Source organism: Aphelocoma coerulescens, chromosome 9, assembly GCF_041296385.1.
Source record: "Aphelocoma coerulescens isolate FSJ_1873_10779 chromosome 9, UR_Acoe_1.0, whole genome shotgun sequence".
Taxonomy (NCBI): Eukaryota; Metazoa; Chordata; class Aves; order Passeriformes; family Corvidae; genus Aphelocoma; species Aphelocoma coerulescens.
The window spans coordinates 10,217,497-10,232,858 of NC_091023.1; the positions used below are offsets into that span (position 1 = coordinate 10,217,497).

The 15,362-nt window shown below is 39.6% G+C and overlaps 1 protein-coding gene across 6 annotated transcripts in view; it reads left to right on the forward strand.

Annotated features, from left to right (window-relative positions):
- Positions 1-15,362, forward strand: part of NYAP2 (neuronal tyrosine-phosphorylated phosphoinositide-3-kinase adaptor 2) — a 136,429-nt gene that overhangs the window by 119,498 nt on the left and 1,569 nt on the right. For 5 of the 6 annotated variants that reach the window (XM_069024560.1, XM_069024563.1, XM_069024564.1 and 2 more), the window contains one exon: positions 7,828-8,037. In XM_069024560.1, coding sequence (XP_068880661.1) covers positions 7,828-8,037 — 210 coding nt within the window. Of the gene's footprint in view, positions 1-7,827; positions 8,038-9,707; positions 9,856-15,362 lie in introns of those variants that run through there. The other variant, XM_069024566.1, reaches the window with a different exon arrangement.

The following is a 15,362-nucleotide window of genomic DNA, read 5'->3' on the forward strand; positions in this document are numbered from 1 at the left end:
GATTCCCTTTTGCAGGTAACATGCTGCATAAAAGGAGAGCTGTGCAATTGGCATGTGTGTTCTAATAATAAAAGGAAAATTTTCTAATTCATTAATGAAACCAATAAAGAAAAATGCATTTATAAAAATGTTTTTCATAAAGCTAGTTAAACCAGAGACAAAATAGCCAGGAAAGAAAGCCATTTTCACTTCAACTTTGAAATTGATATTTTTATGTGCACATATGAAAGGGAGGGTTTCTGTCCCCAGTTTCCACAATCCATATCCTTCACTGTATCTTCATTTTCTGACTAATATTTACTACTGAATCTGGATAAAAACGTACACTTTAGAAGAAATTAAAGTGTTCAGATAATGGAAAAACCTTACGTTCAAACTCCTGAAATAGTTCAAAGGCTGTTTTCCAGCAGAAAACTTGACAGAAGAGTGTTGACAAGTTTAATATAGTCAGGACTTCCATGAAAGATTGATGTTTTTGAAGTGAAGCTTTGAAACATAAGGTCATGAACTTCCTACAAAAATATTTTTCTTGAAATTTCTCTATACTTCAGCTCTTTGGCTCACTCTTGACTTCTGCTTTCTTGTCATACTGTGCTAGGATGTGTGCAGGCCCCTCAAACCATCGTGTCCTCATCCAAAGATCAAGGGTATTTTAAGAACCTGAATAACAGAATGAGTGTGAGGTGGAATGAACAGGGCTGAGAAGGAAAGCTTTTAAGTAAGAGTAGGTGCCATCCCTTCAAATCAAATGCCATGTAACAGTTGGGCCACCTTTTACAGCTAGTGATTTCCACAGTTTCATTACAGGTTTCATTAACAGTGTTTTCTTTGGTCATTATGGAGTTTAGGGTGGGCATGGAAGTCTGTGCTTGTGTGTAATGCATGTTGCTAATTAGTCCAAGGCTAATTCACAAGCCTGGCACACTCAGACTTTTCAAACTAGGCTTCTTCCTTCTCCTACTTAAATCCTATTTGCTGCAAACAGTCGTAGACCTTGTTCATACCCACCTACGAGTATGAAATATATGTGCACACATTTGGTTTTTTAATTGAAAGCACAGCCTGGATTATCAGCAGATCGGGGTGCAGCTTCCCATGATCAGCTATTCCATACATTCATAGGAATCAGCATGGCTGGCTAGCCCCAGCTAATAACTGCTGGAAGGAAAACCCTTGCTCTGTTGAAGTCAATAACAGAATTCCCTTTGACTTTCTGTAATTAGGTTTTTGCCCAAAAAGGCACCAGAGGACACAGGTTTCTGTTGAGGTTTTTCTAAGTGCAAGTCACCAATTTCCAGCATTCCAAGCTCTGAAAGGAAAATGATAAAAAAGAAAAATGCAGTGAATGTCAGAGAATAAAGTGTTCTGCTTAATTATGTAATTGTGACTAGTCTGAATTAAGTATAAAACTTGTTAATAGAGTGCCAAGAATGCTGTTTGATATAATGTTGAGAGTCCCAGGACACTACTTTTATTTGCTTTAATAGCATATCTGTACAGTGCATATCTTCCAGATGTGGCCTCTTCAGTCAGATAATGGGGCTGTGATGTGATTTACAGCAGAATAGGCACACTTAAAAGATCAAGCACAGAGTAAATAATTAAGAAATAATGATGGCCCTGTTAGAAACAGGTGATTGTCATCACTTCTGTAATATATGCCAAAATATGGTCATCTTGGACCAATCATAGAATCACAGAATTAAGATTGGAACAGACCTCTAAGATCATTAGTTACAACTGTCAGCCCAGCACAACCACCATGTTCACCACTAAACCGTGTCCTCAAGTGCCATATCCACACATATTTTGAACACTTCCAGGGATGGAAAATGTCTCTCCTTACTCAATAGTAAAAAAAGGTTTTCCTTTATTTCAATCAATATACAAGAGGATTTTTCCACTTACCATAGGACATCAAGCAGTGTTGAGTATGTCTTACAATGGTGAATTTTTAAAACCTCATGTTTTAAGGGACTAATGCTGCCAGATGAAGTTTATTGAAACTTAAAGAATTCTATTCTATTTTTTCAACCAGATCATAACTTTCATAATTTTCATTGAATATTTTTATTCTAAAGCTTTGGTTGATAAATATATGGTATAAATATTTTAGTATAAATCTATCCCTTCTTTTATTAGTTTTCAGTTAGTGGTATTGTGGCTTTTTCTTTTCCTATCTTGTTTTCCTAACCAGGATTGCACACTTATCAGGTTTGGGACAGCCACAGAAAATCAACCAAATGCATTTTTCTCAGTAATCTCTCTTCTCCCTTTGCTGTGTGTAGCAGGCAGATGTGATCTCCACTGGATTTCACCACATAAAACAGAAAAAAGCCCCATACTGCTCACAAAAACATGTGCTCCATGAACACCAAGAAGCAGTTCAGCCATTTCTTCCTAAATGTTAGATGGTTTGTGAGACTCTTTCAGGCTTTCTATTGATTTTACATGGAACTAGGTCAGAACTGCTTTTAATTGAACAAGCTGGCTGCTGCAACTCTCACTTAACTGTAAAAAAGGGGTATTAAAAATTGATATGCAAAGCAAACTTCTGCTTAATTAGCAAGCGGATGAAGTCAGAATAGACAAACCACTATAGTTAATAAAAATGAGGATATGGGTTTCACTGACAGTATGATATGCTCTTTGTTTTGTTTGGTTTTTTTTTTGAAACACTAAGCATCATCCATGTTTCTTGCATGTGGTTTTAATAGCTGGTTATTTTTCTTTGGGAGAGGTTGGGATAAATTTACAGCTGTGCAAATCAGACAAAGCACCACACATCAGGAAGTCCATTAAGAGGCGGCTCTAATTCTTAAATGTGTAATAAAGGTAAATAAAAAGCCCTGGGGTGCAGAAAGAAGAAACTCTGCAGTTCTCTGAAAGGCTCAGTATGAAAGGCTCTACATGCAGTGCCTGTGGACGTGCTCAGTCAGATGGGTGCAGGCTGCCGCGGTGCCAGCAGTGGCAGAAGGGACACTGGTGGAGCTGTGCCTGCGGCACGTCTCAGGTTGCTCTGGCCATCAAACACATGTGCTGGCTGCAGTCTAATCCTGCATCTGCACCCGTCCAGGTGTGCACTTGGGGTGCTCTGTGCTCCTGCTCCCTCAGCCAGGGCCACACCCGCCTTGCGGCCGGATGAGGTGAGGTCTGATATGTCGAGGCTGGAGGAGATCGGGAGCTCTGGCTCACATCTAAACCCCATCCCAAATGACTTTGCTTTGCACCTGAATGGGAATACTGAATTTTAGACCATTTGCTTTCCCCAGTATGTGAATTCTGCCTAGAGTGATATATTATTTATTTAGGTTTATAACAAACACAAAGAAAAAAAAGAATAAATTAATAATGTATGGATTAGTTTATACATTTCAGCTCACAGCTGAGGGAGATGGCAGAGAGCAATCCTCTATTTAAGTTCCTTAAGACAATTGCTTTCTTTCTTTCCCCAAAACCCCAAGGTTCTGCCATTTATCACTTAGCATGGCACAAAGAAGCCACCTGGACCTGAAATTAATTTGTGTTTAAGAGCAGAGTGGCAGACTGGCTGCAGAGTTATACTCATTTGAATGATAGCTTTTTAGGTAAGATGTTTCTGTAGCTGTAATTTCAGTTTTCTTAGGTCCAAGTTACAATGGGCTCCGTTTTTTTCTCACTTCCCTCAGCACTTCCAGGTTTTCTAGTGCCACAGCTCATGTGCCAGCCTTGCCTAGTGCACAGCTATTAGGGGACCTTTCCTAGAGGGGAGATTGTACATGCCAGTTACTTGTAAAATATGTACTTCATAAGAGATTTTAACCATCTTATACTTTAAATGGAAAAATCTGAGATTCAGGTGAAATAAATAAGAAAAATGCATATCTTTAAATATTGAAATACAATGACAGCTGGAAGTGCTTGAAACATTTGAGTGCCTTTATGGCAGTTTAACCAACTGTGTCCATAAATATTTAAAGCAGTGAATTATTTCTTGAAATTTACATTTTTATGTACCATTTTGGTGGAAGAAGTATTGAACAATAAAGATGCTTTCCATAATAATTTCAGCTTTTCAAAAAGTAGCACTTGACAGTGAAAAGACTTTCTGGTGGCCACCGTAAGATTCAGTGAGCTCCCAGCATAATTTCTTAACTCCAAATTAAGGTTTTTAACAGCACAAGATAACCTAGATCCAACCTTTGTTTCTGCACTTCCCAAATAAACAAAAAAGAGTTGTGCAGCAGCTACTGTTACCTTTCAGCTGTGTGTGTGTATACATAGATGTGTCTGACTGATAAGAGTTCCTATTTTCAGTATGGGATCAATAGGGATAAAGTGGCCATTTAAATCCTGCTGTAGCTTTTATAAAGGGTTACTCTGTGTAAAATATCCTGGTTTACTTTTCAGTGGATGGTAAGATCCCCACCCCACACGTAACCACAGCCAGCAGCTGCAGGCATCTTCTGCTCTCTGCCAATGCCTTTGTGCCAGGCTACAGGAGCCAAAACATGGAGCACGGAAAGTGCTCTTATGAGACAGAATAATTTGTGCCACTGAGCTTGTGTGGAGCTACATTTGCAGCAGGGAGTAGTTGACAAGATAAAACCATCCAAGTGGCTGGGACAGTCAACAAATATGCCAGTGATGGGCTGAGACCCGGAGAAGGAGCATTCTGCATTTCTGGAGCTGTCCTGGGCACATTGGAACTGAAGTGCTCTTTCAGTCAACCGAGAAGTAGCAGAGTGATTTTTAATGTTTGTTTTTAAATTGAGTTTTTCCCATTGTCATTTATTAAAGAAGCTGAAATTATTCTAAAATCTTCCCCAAAATATTTGAGTAAAAGTGAGGCAATAATTTTCTTTTTCATTTTTTCTGTATTCACAAGTGAGCTGGAAATTAATATTACAGAAAACTACATAAAACACTGACATGTTGTTTTCTGTGTATCAGTGTTACTGATAGTGATCACCAAATAATAATGATTCAGGCTCTGTGATGGGTTACATGACATTATAATCTGATTCAATCTGCTTTTCATTTTTAGGATATATTACTTTTCAGATAAACTGTGAACTGAAAATCCCCCAATAAAGGATAGTGGAATGTAAATTTACAAAGTCTAGACAGCCAGCTGAAAACTGATTTTCTCCACCTTATAAAGAGCTAGACTATAAACCAAATCTTTATTTAGTCTGAATATTTCCACAGTTTCCAGCTGGTTGCAGAGAACTGCTGTGCTTTGATTCAGCTGACAATAAAACTGAGAATGCACAAATCATTTTTATCAGGCAACAAGTACAAATGTTTCTCTGTTAAGTAAACTGAAGTAGATAAATCCTTTGCTCCACACTCAGCCAGAGCATTTCCACTGTGACAAGGGCTGACTGCATGTGTGTGAAATTTCAAGGGGTGGTGTTCAAGTAGTGTCAATGAGGCACACACAGAGAACGTTTTCACTAAGGTAATCACAGCATTTCCAGGAGCAGCTGGATGACATAGTAAATTAACTCTATTGAATGCTGCATTAATTTGGTTGGGCACTTGTAGGGCCCAATTCTGACTTTTTGAAAACACATCCTAGTCTTTTGGCTTTCTCTTCATTTTGCTGTAAAGAATAAACTGCAATCTAGACACCATCCTGTACTAGTGGGAAAAAGGACTGCATGCATTTCCAAAGAATTTTGAAAGTTTGTTTGTATCTTTTCCCAGATAAGTAGTATCTTAAAGAAGTGAATGTTATTGCTTTGAAGAAAAAAAATCACATATGATTGCATGCATCTGTTATGTGAAAAAGTACATCAGTATTTTTGATAGCTCAATGCTTTCAACTGAAACAGTTCAAATCCTGGTAATAATTTGGGCTCTCCCTCTCTTTGCACAGCTCTTTGTATTAGCAAGTCTCTCTGTGCAGTCACAGACAGATCTGTGTCACAGACATCTGTGTCACAGACATCTCGTAGCAAAGGTCCCTGAAAGGCAGATGTCATGTTATATTGATACAGACTGTTATTCAACCTTGTACCCTGCTGGGGTTACCAGCTAGGAAAAACAAACACTTCAGATTTTCATTGCAGTGTTTTTTTGCATACACTAAAGTAGGTAAGTGACCTAGAAGTTCATGGAAGAGGTTTGAGTTTTGAAGGTCTTTGTCACATAAAATGTCACTGAATCCTATTTATGACTTCCAGCCCGGGGTTGTTTGATCATTTTCTTATGGAGTGTTACTACTTGAAGGCTGTGGTAAGATATCCTTAACATTAAATTTTGCTATTAACCAATAGTAATTCACAAAATAAACTAATGATTACATCTTGCACTGCATATCCAGTTAGATATTTTTACATATTTCGTGTATGATGTTTCATTGAGGAAACCCCAGGCTGACTGTGTTACTCATTAAGTTCATCTGCAGACGGGAATGTCAAAGAACCCAAAACAACGTGAGATTTTGTCACTGTTGTGCATAGGTGGGGTCTCTACCTACCACAGATGTCTGACAGTGCACCTTCCACCGTTTGCTGTTCCGCTGGTGACGCTCTGTGGGGTATTGAGCCACAAGCACATCAAAGGGATTTGTATCATCTGAGTGGTGATCCCTGTTGAACAGTCCCAGTTCCTGGCCATGAGAGGATGTGGCCACTCAGACTGTCAGTCCTGCTTAGCCAGGCCCCCAGCATCCAGCATGGGTCCCTCAGGGAGCTTCTGGCACCTCCAGCCTCTGAATGGCTCCTGGTGTTTTCTCTGTGCTTGGCTCTCTCGAACCTTCGAAAGTCCCTTGAAGCCACTAAAAGTTTTTGAGATAGAGCTCAAGGGAAGATTTTTATCTCTATCAATGTGGATTCCAAGACTGTAGATACATACAGAAATTAAGGTGCATCAGGGGGTTGATTATTAAACCTGTGTGACTAGAACTGAGAGTATCATGTAAGCATCTCTTTGGATTTGAGACATAAAATTCCAAACTAAGAACTGAATTTTTTTCAAAAGGAGGTAAGCAGCAGTTTGAATAACTGATCAGCACTGTAATTAGCTCTTACAACTAAAGAGCAAATTTCTTCTGTATCTAGTTTTCCATGTGAATTTTTCACAGCTACAGATGGAAGAGAGAAGGAATGAATTCTTTCTCCATGCATTGCTCAACCTGCAAGAAAAGAAATTAGGGTCTTGAGAAAAGAACAGAAAATCACCAGCCATGACGAAAGCAGACATCTCTGCTTCACTAGAAAAAAATCATTCAACTGTGTTTTGAATTGCTCCTCTTTTCATTGACTTGTGGTGTTGCAAGCAGAAAGTAATTTTCTGACTCCAAGGATTTTCCAGCCAAGTGCAATTTTATTCCCTGCGTTATGGTGCTGGGCACACCCAAAATGGATTTGTGCTCTTTTGTTTTGTGGATTGTGTGCTTTTATTAGAGCTTATGAGAACTACAGATATGTTGCTTGCACAATATTGCCTTAGGAGAGAGCTTCCTTAGAAAGTGCCTGAAGAAGAGCGTGTTCCCAATGAAATGACAGCTGAAAAGATTTCAAGTATTTCTATAAATTCTTAATAAACTACAATTTGGTAGGAAACTATTTTCAAAATTATTTTCCTGGAATATAAAAATTGTAACAGTAAAGTTACATTTTATCCATCTGCTGCATGGTGTATGGTTTTAATAATTAAAAAAGTGTATTGAAACCTATGTAAACTACAGGGTTTTGGCCTAGATGGTAAAACCATGCTATAAATTGCTCTTAAAGGATTTGTCATTGATATGTATGGAGTATTTTTCAAAAGATTATTGCATGATGTGGATGATTAGCAGTCACTCTATAACAAAATGTGCACTTGTGTATTTTGTAGAACCACTAGATGAGCTGAAGATCAGAAGTCACAGCACTGAACCACTACCAAAGCTGGAAAACAAAGAGAGAGGACATCATGGAACAGCTTCCTCTAGGGAGCCAGGGAAAGCTCAGGAATGGGATGGAACGCCAGGCCCCCCTGTGGTGTCCAGCAGGCTGGGGAGATCCTCTGTCAGCCCAACCATGCTGGCTGGAGGCAACAGCTCAGGTATGTCAAGTAGCAGAGCAGGGAAGATCTAATGAATCTCCTGTGAGATGAAGAATCTCTAAAGATACACAGATGTGGGTAAGCATCCAGATTCTTGGAAGACATTAGATTTCCAAGTACCTTCTAGAATTGTCCCTGTCCATTGACTGCTGCACTGATAGGCCTTGTGCTGTCTGCTTGTGCTCTGTGCTGGAACAGCTGGGGAAAGTGGCACAGAGTAGGAGTATGTAAACATGCTGGTCATCTGCCTTAAAAGAAGTAAAGAATTCCACCTGACATTGAAAAGGGACACTGTGGCAAAGAGACCCCCAGGATGGCCCCTCAGAAAGTAGTTCATAAATTCAGATATCACATAAAGTAACAGGAATACACTGTGCAAGAGCAAGGCTGCCTTACTGGGGGGCACAGTGACAGGACACAGGCAGCCTTTGCTTTTTGCTTGTACAGAAATTTCTAGAAAAGTGACTATGGATTTCAGAAGTCTCAGATTCACACCTGTTCATTTCACTAATCAAAAATGTTTCCATATTAAATAATAAATTGCCATAAACCACGACATTATAATGCAGTCTTGTTTATAAATTGACTAAGACAAACAGAACTAATAAATGAATAGACATCTATAAAGAGATACCTATGGCCCTTGCATGAATACTGTATGGGTACTTTTGAGATTTGACAGCTCTCATAAAAGAGTAACTTCACTGCTTATTATTTGGACTATGAAAAATACCCCCTTTAAGGACAGTTGCCATATCTAGTACTGAAGCCTCATGGGCAACGTTCAGTAAGAGCACGAACGAGCAACTCAGACAAGAAATCATTCCTGCATGAGAGATCTTCTGGGCAGTGAGTGGCAGCAATGACTGTTTAAACTGCTGAGCAAGCAGAGATGCTCACGGCTCACCCAGAACATCGCTGTGTGATAATGGGACTCACATTGTCCCTGAATTGCTGAAAATGACCCCTGAAACTCAGTGTATAAGTTGAAGAGTCTGCTGACGTGACATGTCATTTGCAGCAATCATGTAGTCCAGCTTTTCTTGCTACAGACCCCCCAAACAGTCCTTCTTGGTGCGGTGAATTTTCTGCAAATCTTATGACTCTAGCACAGGTTTTTTGTGTGTTACTGCCATTTGCTTACTTCTCTGTTCTCACAAAGCTTCCTGGAAGGTGGGAATTTTCCAGATTAACTCATAGCTTTTGGTAAAAATTCTGTTCCCAGTGTATTAGAGCATCATCTGTGCTAATGCAGGTAAAAGGATGGGTTTAAAGCTACCACATCAAAGTATTGGGACATCCGATAATTAGACCAAAAGTGTGTATGTCTTCAATTCTGCAAGATGATACTATGGAGCAGAGTAGTAAAGAAGTTAAAATTAAAGAGTAAGCTCTTAAGCAAAATATAAAACTGCTGTCAAATGTTTCTGCAGCAGTTTTATTTCAAAGAGTTGGTTGATCTCCAAAAGCAGACAAAACATGTTGGCCTCAATCTCCATTTGGCATCAGCAAACTGTAATAGTTGTTGAATCATGCCTTGATTTAGTTAACTGTGACTTTGTCTTACATTGCTAGGACTGTCAAAGAAAAATTTTATTTTCTTGGCTGAATTTTGACTCCTTTCTATGATTAAAATCTGAGAGCTGATTATGATTTATCTTTCCCTGCAGATTTACGATATTTCATTTGATGCATATTGCCTCTCATCTGCCCTGAATATTTTTTCCCCTGTCTCTTGCTGTTGCCTGAGCAACATGTTTTACCTTTACTCGGTGGGGCACTGCATTGAGAATGCTGTACACAGTTCCCCTCAATGAACTTGTACATGAACTGTAACAGCTCGTTCTCTGAAATTAAATTAGAACTGTAACAGAATGCAAGAAGAGAGATTTAATACTTTCGTATGAATACAAATGGTTTCTGGAGTCAAGGAGATAAAGTAATTCTGTGCTAGTAATCAGAACTTAGATTTACCACAGGACCAAATAAAATCAAGGCGGTCTCCAGTACGGCTGTCGCTGCTGTTGCTCTCTGCAACATCGTAGATAACAGAAAAAAAGGCTACTTTTTTTTGTGCAGACATGTCCTTGAAACACCACAGTTCGGTACCTGCCTCCTATTTCACACTGGTACAGGCATTTATTAGGGCAACATTGGAATAAATTTTTTTAAAAGGGGTTGAATTGCTATGCTGTAAAAGAGAAAAGGTGTGAATGGACTTCCCACATGTGCTCATCAGGCAGCTGTGCTCCAGCACAGATGAGCTGGGAACTGGGGTGGCCTGAGCAAAAACCTGAATGAGAATACTGATTTTTGGTGGGTTCTCCCCAACTCTGAAATTGCTAGTAAGAGGGAGAACGAGCCATCTCCAAACAGAATCTTGAACTTTCTGTCCATTTTGTTCCAAGAGACTGGGCTGTCAGCTGCACACAGCTATCACTGTCTCTAATGCCTGATTGCTCTGTGACAGAATCTGTAAAGGGCACTTTCTGTTTCTTGGCATCCTATAATTTCTTATGGAAAGCAGTGTGATTTGGGGGCATGGTGACTTAGGAAAGTCAGTGCAATTGTAATGAACAGCCAAACACAATCTGTAACAGAGAATCTGTATAACTTCACTCCAGGAGACTTGAAGAGTATTTTCTGGAATGTTGCTGATTTTCTCCTAACTGCAACGAAGAAGCATTTTGCATTGCCACCTGCTGCTGGAGACAGGCACTGCCCTGCCTTTAAAAATCTCAGATGCTCTATTGTGTCCTGGTTTTAAATCACCACCAGCTTGTCACTCAGCCAGCCATAAGTATTCCATCTGAAAATGTTGTATATAATCAGGAAGGGAGTAAATGCTCACCTTTCACTGGAATTACGGACCATCATTGTTGATTTCCAAAAGTAATGAATATTTTAAGTTCATCTCTTTGGGAATAGGGCAAAGCCTAGGAAGCCCAGAGTGCAAGGTGTATCCATTGGTTAAGAAGGGAATAGCAGCAAAATACGAGTTCATGCCAGCCAGGTCTGCTTCACACAAAGACAACTCAGTACTCCTACCAACCTGCATTTTCTCCTCACAGGCAATATCACTGTACTCCTAAATCCGCAAGGATTCTCCAAATGAAGGCAACTTAATGCTGGGGTTTTATGTTACTGCCCAAAGAGGCCCAGACCTTGCCCGCACTGGTCATTCATGTTTTCTGCACACAAGCTCTTCCTAAGCAGTACCTGTCACCTAAAATAAAATGAGCAGTACTGGCATCTGCACATTGAGGGCATCCTGCCAATGCTCATAGTCCTGGTGTGTGACCTCCTGGATGTGGGATCACACAGGTTTTGACTGGAGTAAAAATATTGCCTGGGTGTAAGAAAAACACACACAAAAAACCTGAACAAAGATACATAACATTTACTTGTATTTCAAAGATGCCAGGAAACACCAAACAAACACAGCCAAATCCTATGACAAAAGCTTTACAAAGAAAATAAACACTCATATTTCAGGACACAAAGTATATTCCACTAACAGCTTTTCCCTTTGGGCAAAGTATCCCTAAGCCTAAACAGAGGGTTCCTTTCAGATGTGGTTTTACTCACTACCTGACTTGATTTTGAGATTTGCTAAACTTCTGACCTGTGATATCTGGTAATGCTGAGTTCCGCAGGTTCAGTGCTCCCTTTGTGAAAACTGTTCAGTTTGATGTGCTGCTGTGATATTTTAGTACTAATTGGCTTCTGCCAATAGTAAAGTACTAAATACTTTTTTTTTAGGTAACGGAATACTATGTAGTTTATCCCATCTTAATGCTTCATAATTTCAAGTTATATTTCAGCTTACTCATCTCTTTTTAGGCCAGTATGAACATACTTGGTGTGATGTATTTTTCCAGCATGCATGCTTTCTTTTTCTTCTTTTTCTTCTATTTTTTTCTTTTTTTTTATGTGATTGCTCTCAGCCTGTCACATTGCCTTGTTTAATTCAAAACGCATTTCTTGGCAGCTGTAGAAAATAAGCAATATTTCTCTTTTTATGTGCAAAGAAGAGACTGTGACAGGATAAGAAGCTTCTCCAATGTAAGTGACAGCCAGAGTATTTTTTTGAATTAAGATTAGGATAGGCAGAATGAAGGCTTCCTTGGATGAATAAAGAACTCTTCCCATTAAGATCCAAAAATAAAAATCATGAAGAATTGTTGTACTTCTGGAGAATATAGAAAGCCATAGAACATTGGTATGAAACTGATTGAAAATATTTCCGTAAAATCTTGTGGCATTTCAGCACTGTGCTTTATTGAGGAAAATCCTACAACATCCTGTGTCCCAAATGCAATCAGCCAAGCCTCCACATCTTTAGTCATGATGGCAGCCCTTGCAGTTTTGGAAAATAAGCTATTTATATGAGTTCTTAGACACATAATTAAATACCCAACTTCAAGGCAATCCTATTTGTGTTTGGAAAGCCTGTATTTCTGTGTTGCACAGTCTCTCCTAAAATTCTCATCCTTAATGCTGCCCTTTGGATCTATATGCTTGCCGGCATCCATGTGTAATGCTCCTGGTGCTGTCAGGACTGAGTTTAAACCTGAGAGTGCAGTGATGCTCGGCCCATTGCAGATGATTTTGCATGTGGGTTTGCTTGGTGTGAGGGGCCTGTGGTCGCACTCCACTGTCCGAGTGTTGTGGCCACTGTGGGTGCCATAAGAGGGGACTGAGGCCCAGTGGCCCACCATCCCCTCCTAGCACTACACTGCACCTGGCTCCCAGAGACCAGCAGTGCATTTTTCATACCATGTTACAGTGTAAGAGATGCAACATTTGAAGCTGTGCAAAATAATACCACTAAAATTCTAAATACAACAATTGAATCTTATGAAAATTTTTGTGCATAACATTTCACAGCTTTCTGGCTGCCCCCAAGAATCTGCTGAATTCAAACCTCATGCTGCCCATTGATTGCAAGGGGCATTTCTAATGGCTGCTCACATGTCCTGCATCCCCTGGTCTACAGAACCTTCTCTATGTGCTTATCCAGATGCCTGATAGAATTCAGCTCCACACCATGAATTACTGTCACTAAGGGGACTTCTCAAGAAGTCCAAGACTACTCATTTTGGATGTTAATACTGAGCTGTCTCAATATCATCCTCAAGAGATATACATGAATTTATAAACACTAGAAACCATCCCTGATATCTGCTAGCAGTAGTTCTTCCTTTCAGATTCTTGGCATTAAATAAAAAACCCAGACAGCCCCAGTACAGTGAATAAGCTGACCACAGCTGAAAAATAACACGCTGCAGAATACAAAGCAGTGAGATGGTCAGCACTTAAACAACAGACCATTTATGGACTATTTTTCCCCCACAGCTGTGTGTAGTGTGAAGCTGTTACTCAGACCACTCATTACAGTAGAATACAGTATTTATTTGGTCTAAAAATATTGCCACTGAGACACAAAAGCTGGATGAAGCCATGTCTGAAGCACCTTTTGGTGAGGATCACCATAGAAATCACAATAGTTTCCTCAATACTGTACCATATATTACAGGGAGATAAAGGAACTAATACTTCATCCGTGTGTGATAGGTTTTATTTCTTTGATGCCAGATGAAAGGAGTCTCTTTGGCAAGGAAATGGTAATCTCTTGTTGTTGCACATAGATCCAAATTGGAAATTATGACACTTCTTTCAGCTTTCCTAAAGCAAAGAAAAGAATTCAGAAGCATAATCAGACAGTGTCTTGGAGTTTTTTATGTGCTGAGTGTCTCATTCTGCTTGTCACAGCAGAAACAGAATCTCTACTTAGCAGTAGAGAAAAAAAACTGAAAAAACCCAATTCTTGTCCTTTCTGAAACCCCAGCAAAATTCCAGGGGATGAGAGATGAGATATAATAATGAGATCCATTATTATATCTATATTACTGAAAGGAACAGTCAGAAATCTGGCACACAGACAGTGTGAAATCAGAACAAAAACAAATCTAATCAACCTTCAGAATAACTGCCCAAGTCCAAAAAACACAAACCAGTGGACTATGTACAAAAGCAAAATTATGGAGGAGGCCAGTCTGCTCCTTTCTGTGTGCCTATGGCTGTGTTGACTTATGGTGTGTTTACAGGCTGACTAGGAGAGTGGATTGAATAATGCATTTGGCGAACAGCATAAATATTTTTGCTGCTCAGCCAGCTGGATGTTAACTAACCTATTAATATTTAGTTGATGAATATTCACCCATACAGATGTTTTCATTGGTCTAAGTGCTCCAGCATAAGTGGATAGCTCTTCTCCATGCCCTATTGAATTCTGAAATATCTGAGGAAAATAAGCATTTAAGGTGACAATGAGAAAGCATCAGTGAGAGTGGAAGAATCCATTGCAGCATGTTGCTGGTATGTGGAATAATGTGCCAGCTGTCCTCAAGTATCCAAGGTGTGCCAAGCAACTTTAAGGACATGCTGGTGATGGACATCTTCCTTTCAATCTGTGGCCCAACCAGTGGCTAGTGGTGATACTAGAGATCCACATAAGAAATAGAGAAATCAGTGTAAAACAAACACAGACAAAGCAGCTATGTAAATGAGGCATGAGAAAATAAATTTCAGACAGACACAGGCAAAAGACATGTGCTTCAGAGGCAAACTTGCTAAATCACGACTGCACGAGGCAAGGGTCCTTCCTTTCTTCTTGAAAACACAGAATTGAATAGGAGGAATTCTCAAACCTTATTTAAAAAGAATTTTAAAATTCTTTAAATTGTAATGAAATATGATATTATAATTACTTGTTATTCATGGTAAAGCAGCACTGTCAATGCTAAAAGTGAGACTCTGCCATTGTATTGAATCTGCCTGGTGCGTGCAGATGTTCTCAGTTTGCCCACTAAATAGAAAAAGCAGGTGTAGGGTTGGGAAGAAGGTTTATGAAACATGAGGAGAATGAACACATTGATCTGAGCTGAGTCATAGGCTGAGAGGTGTTCCCTCAGCCATATAAAGGAAATGTAAGGACAAAAAAATTTCTTGGGCAGGAACAGGCAGAAAAAGACAGTTTCAAGAAAAGACAGTTTCCTCCAGACCAGCTGAACGCTGGGGTAGCACATGGGTGTCAGCACGGCTTAGATATAAAAACCCTTTGTCCAGGCCTCCTGAGCTGCATGGTCACCTCATGTCAGTGTGTACAATAGTAACCTGTGCTGGAAACCAATGGGGAGCCTTCTCAGAAATGACTCCATATAAAACAGCAGAAGGAAAATCAAATAACTGTGTCATTTCTGTGCAGTTCTTCTCTAAAATGGAGCTTTCTCTCAAGGCAAACTTTGCTTCTGTTATCACCT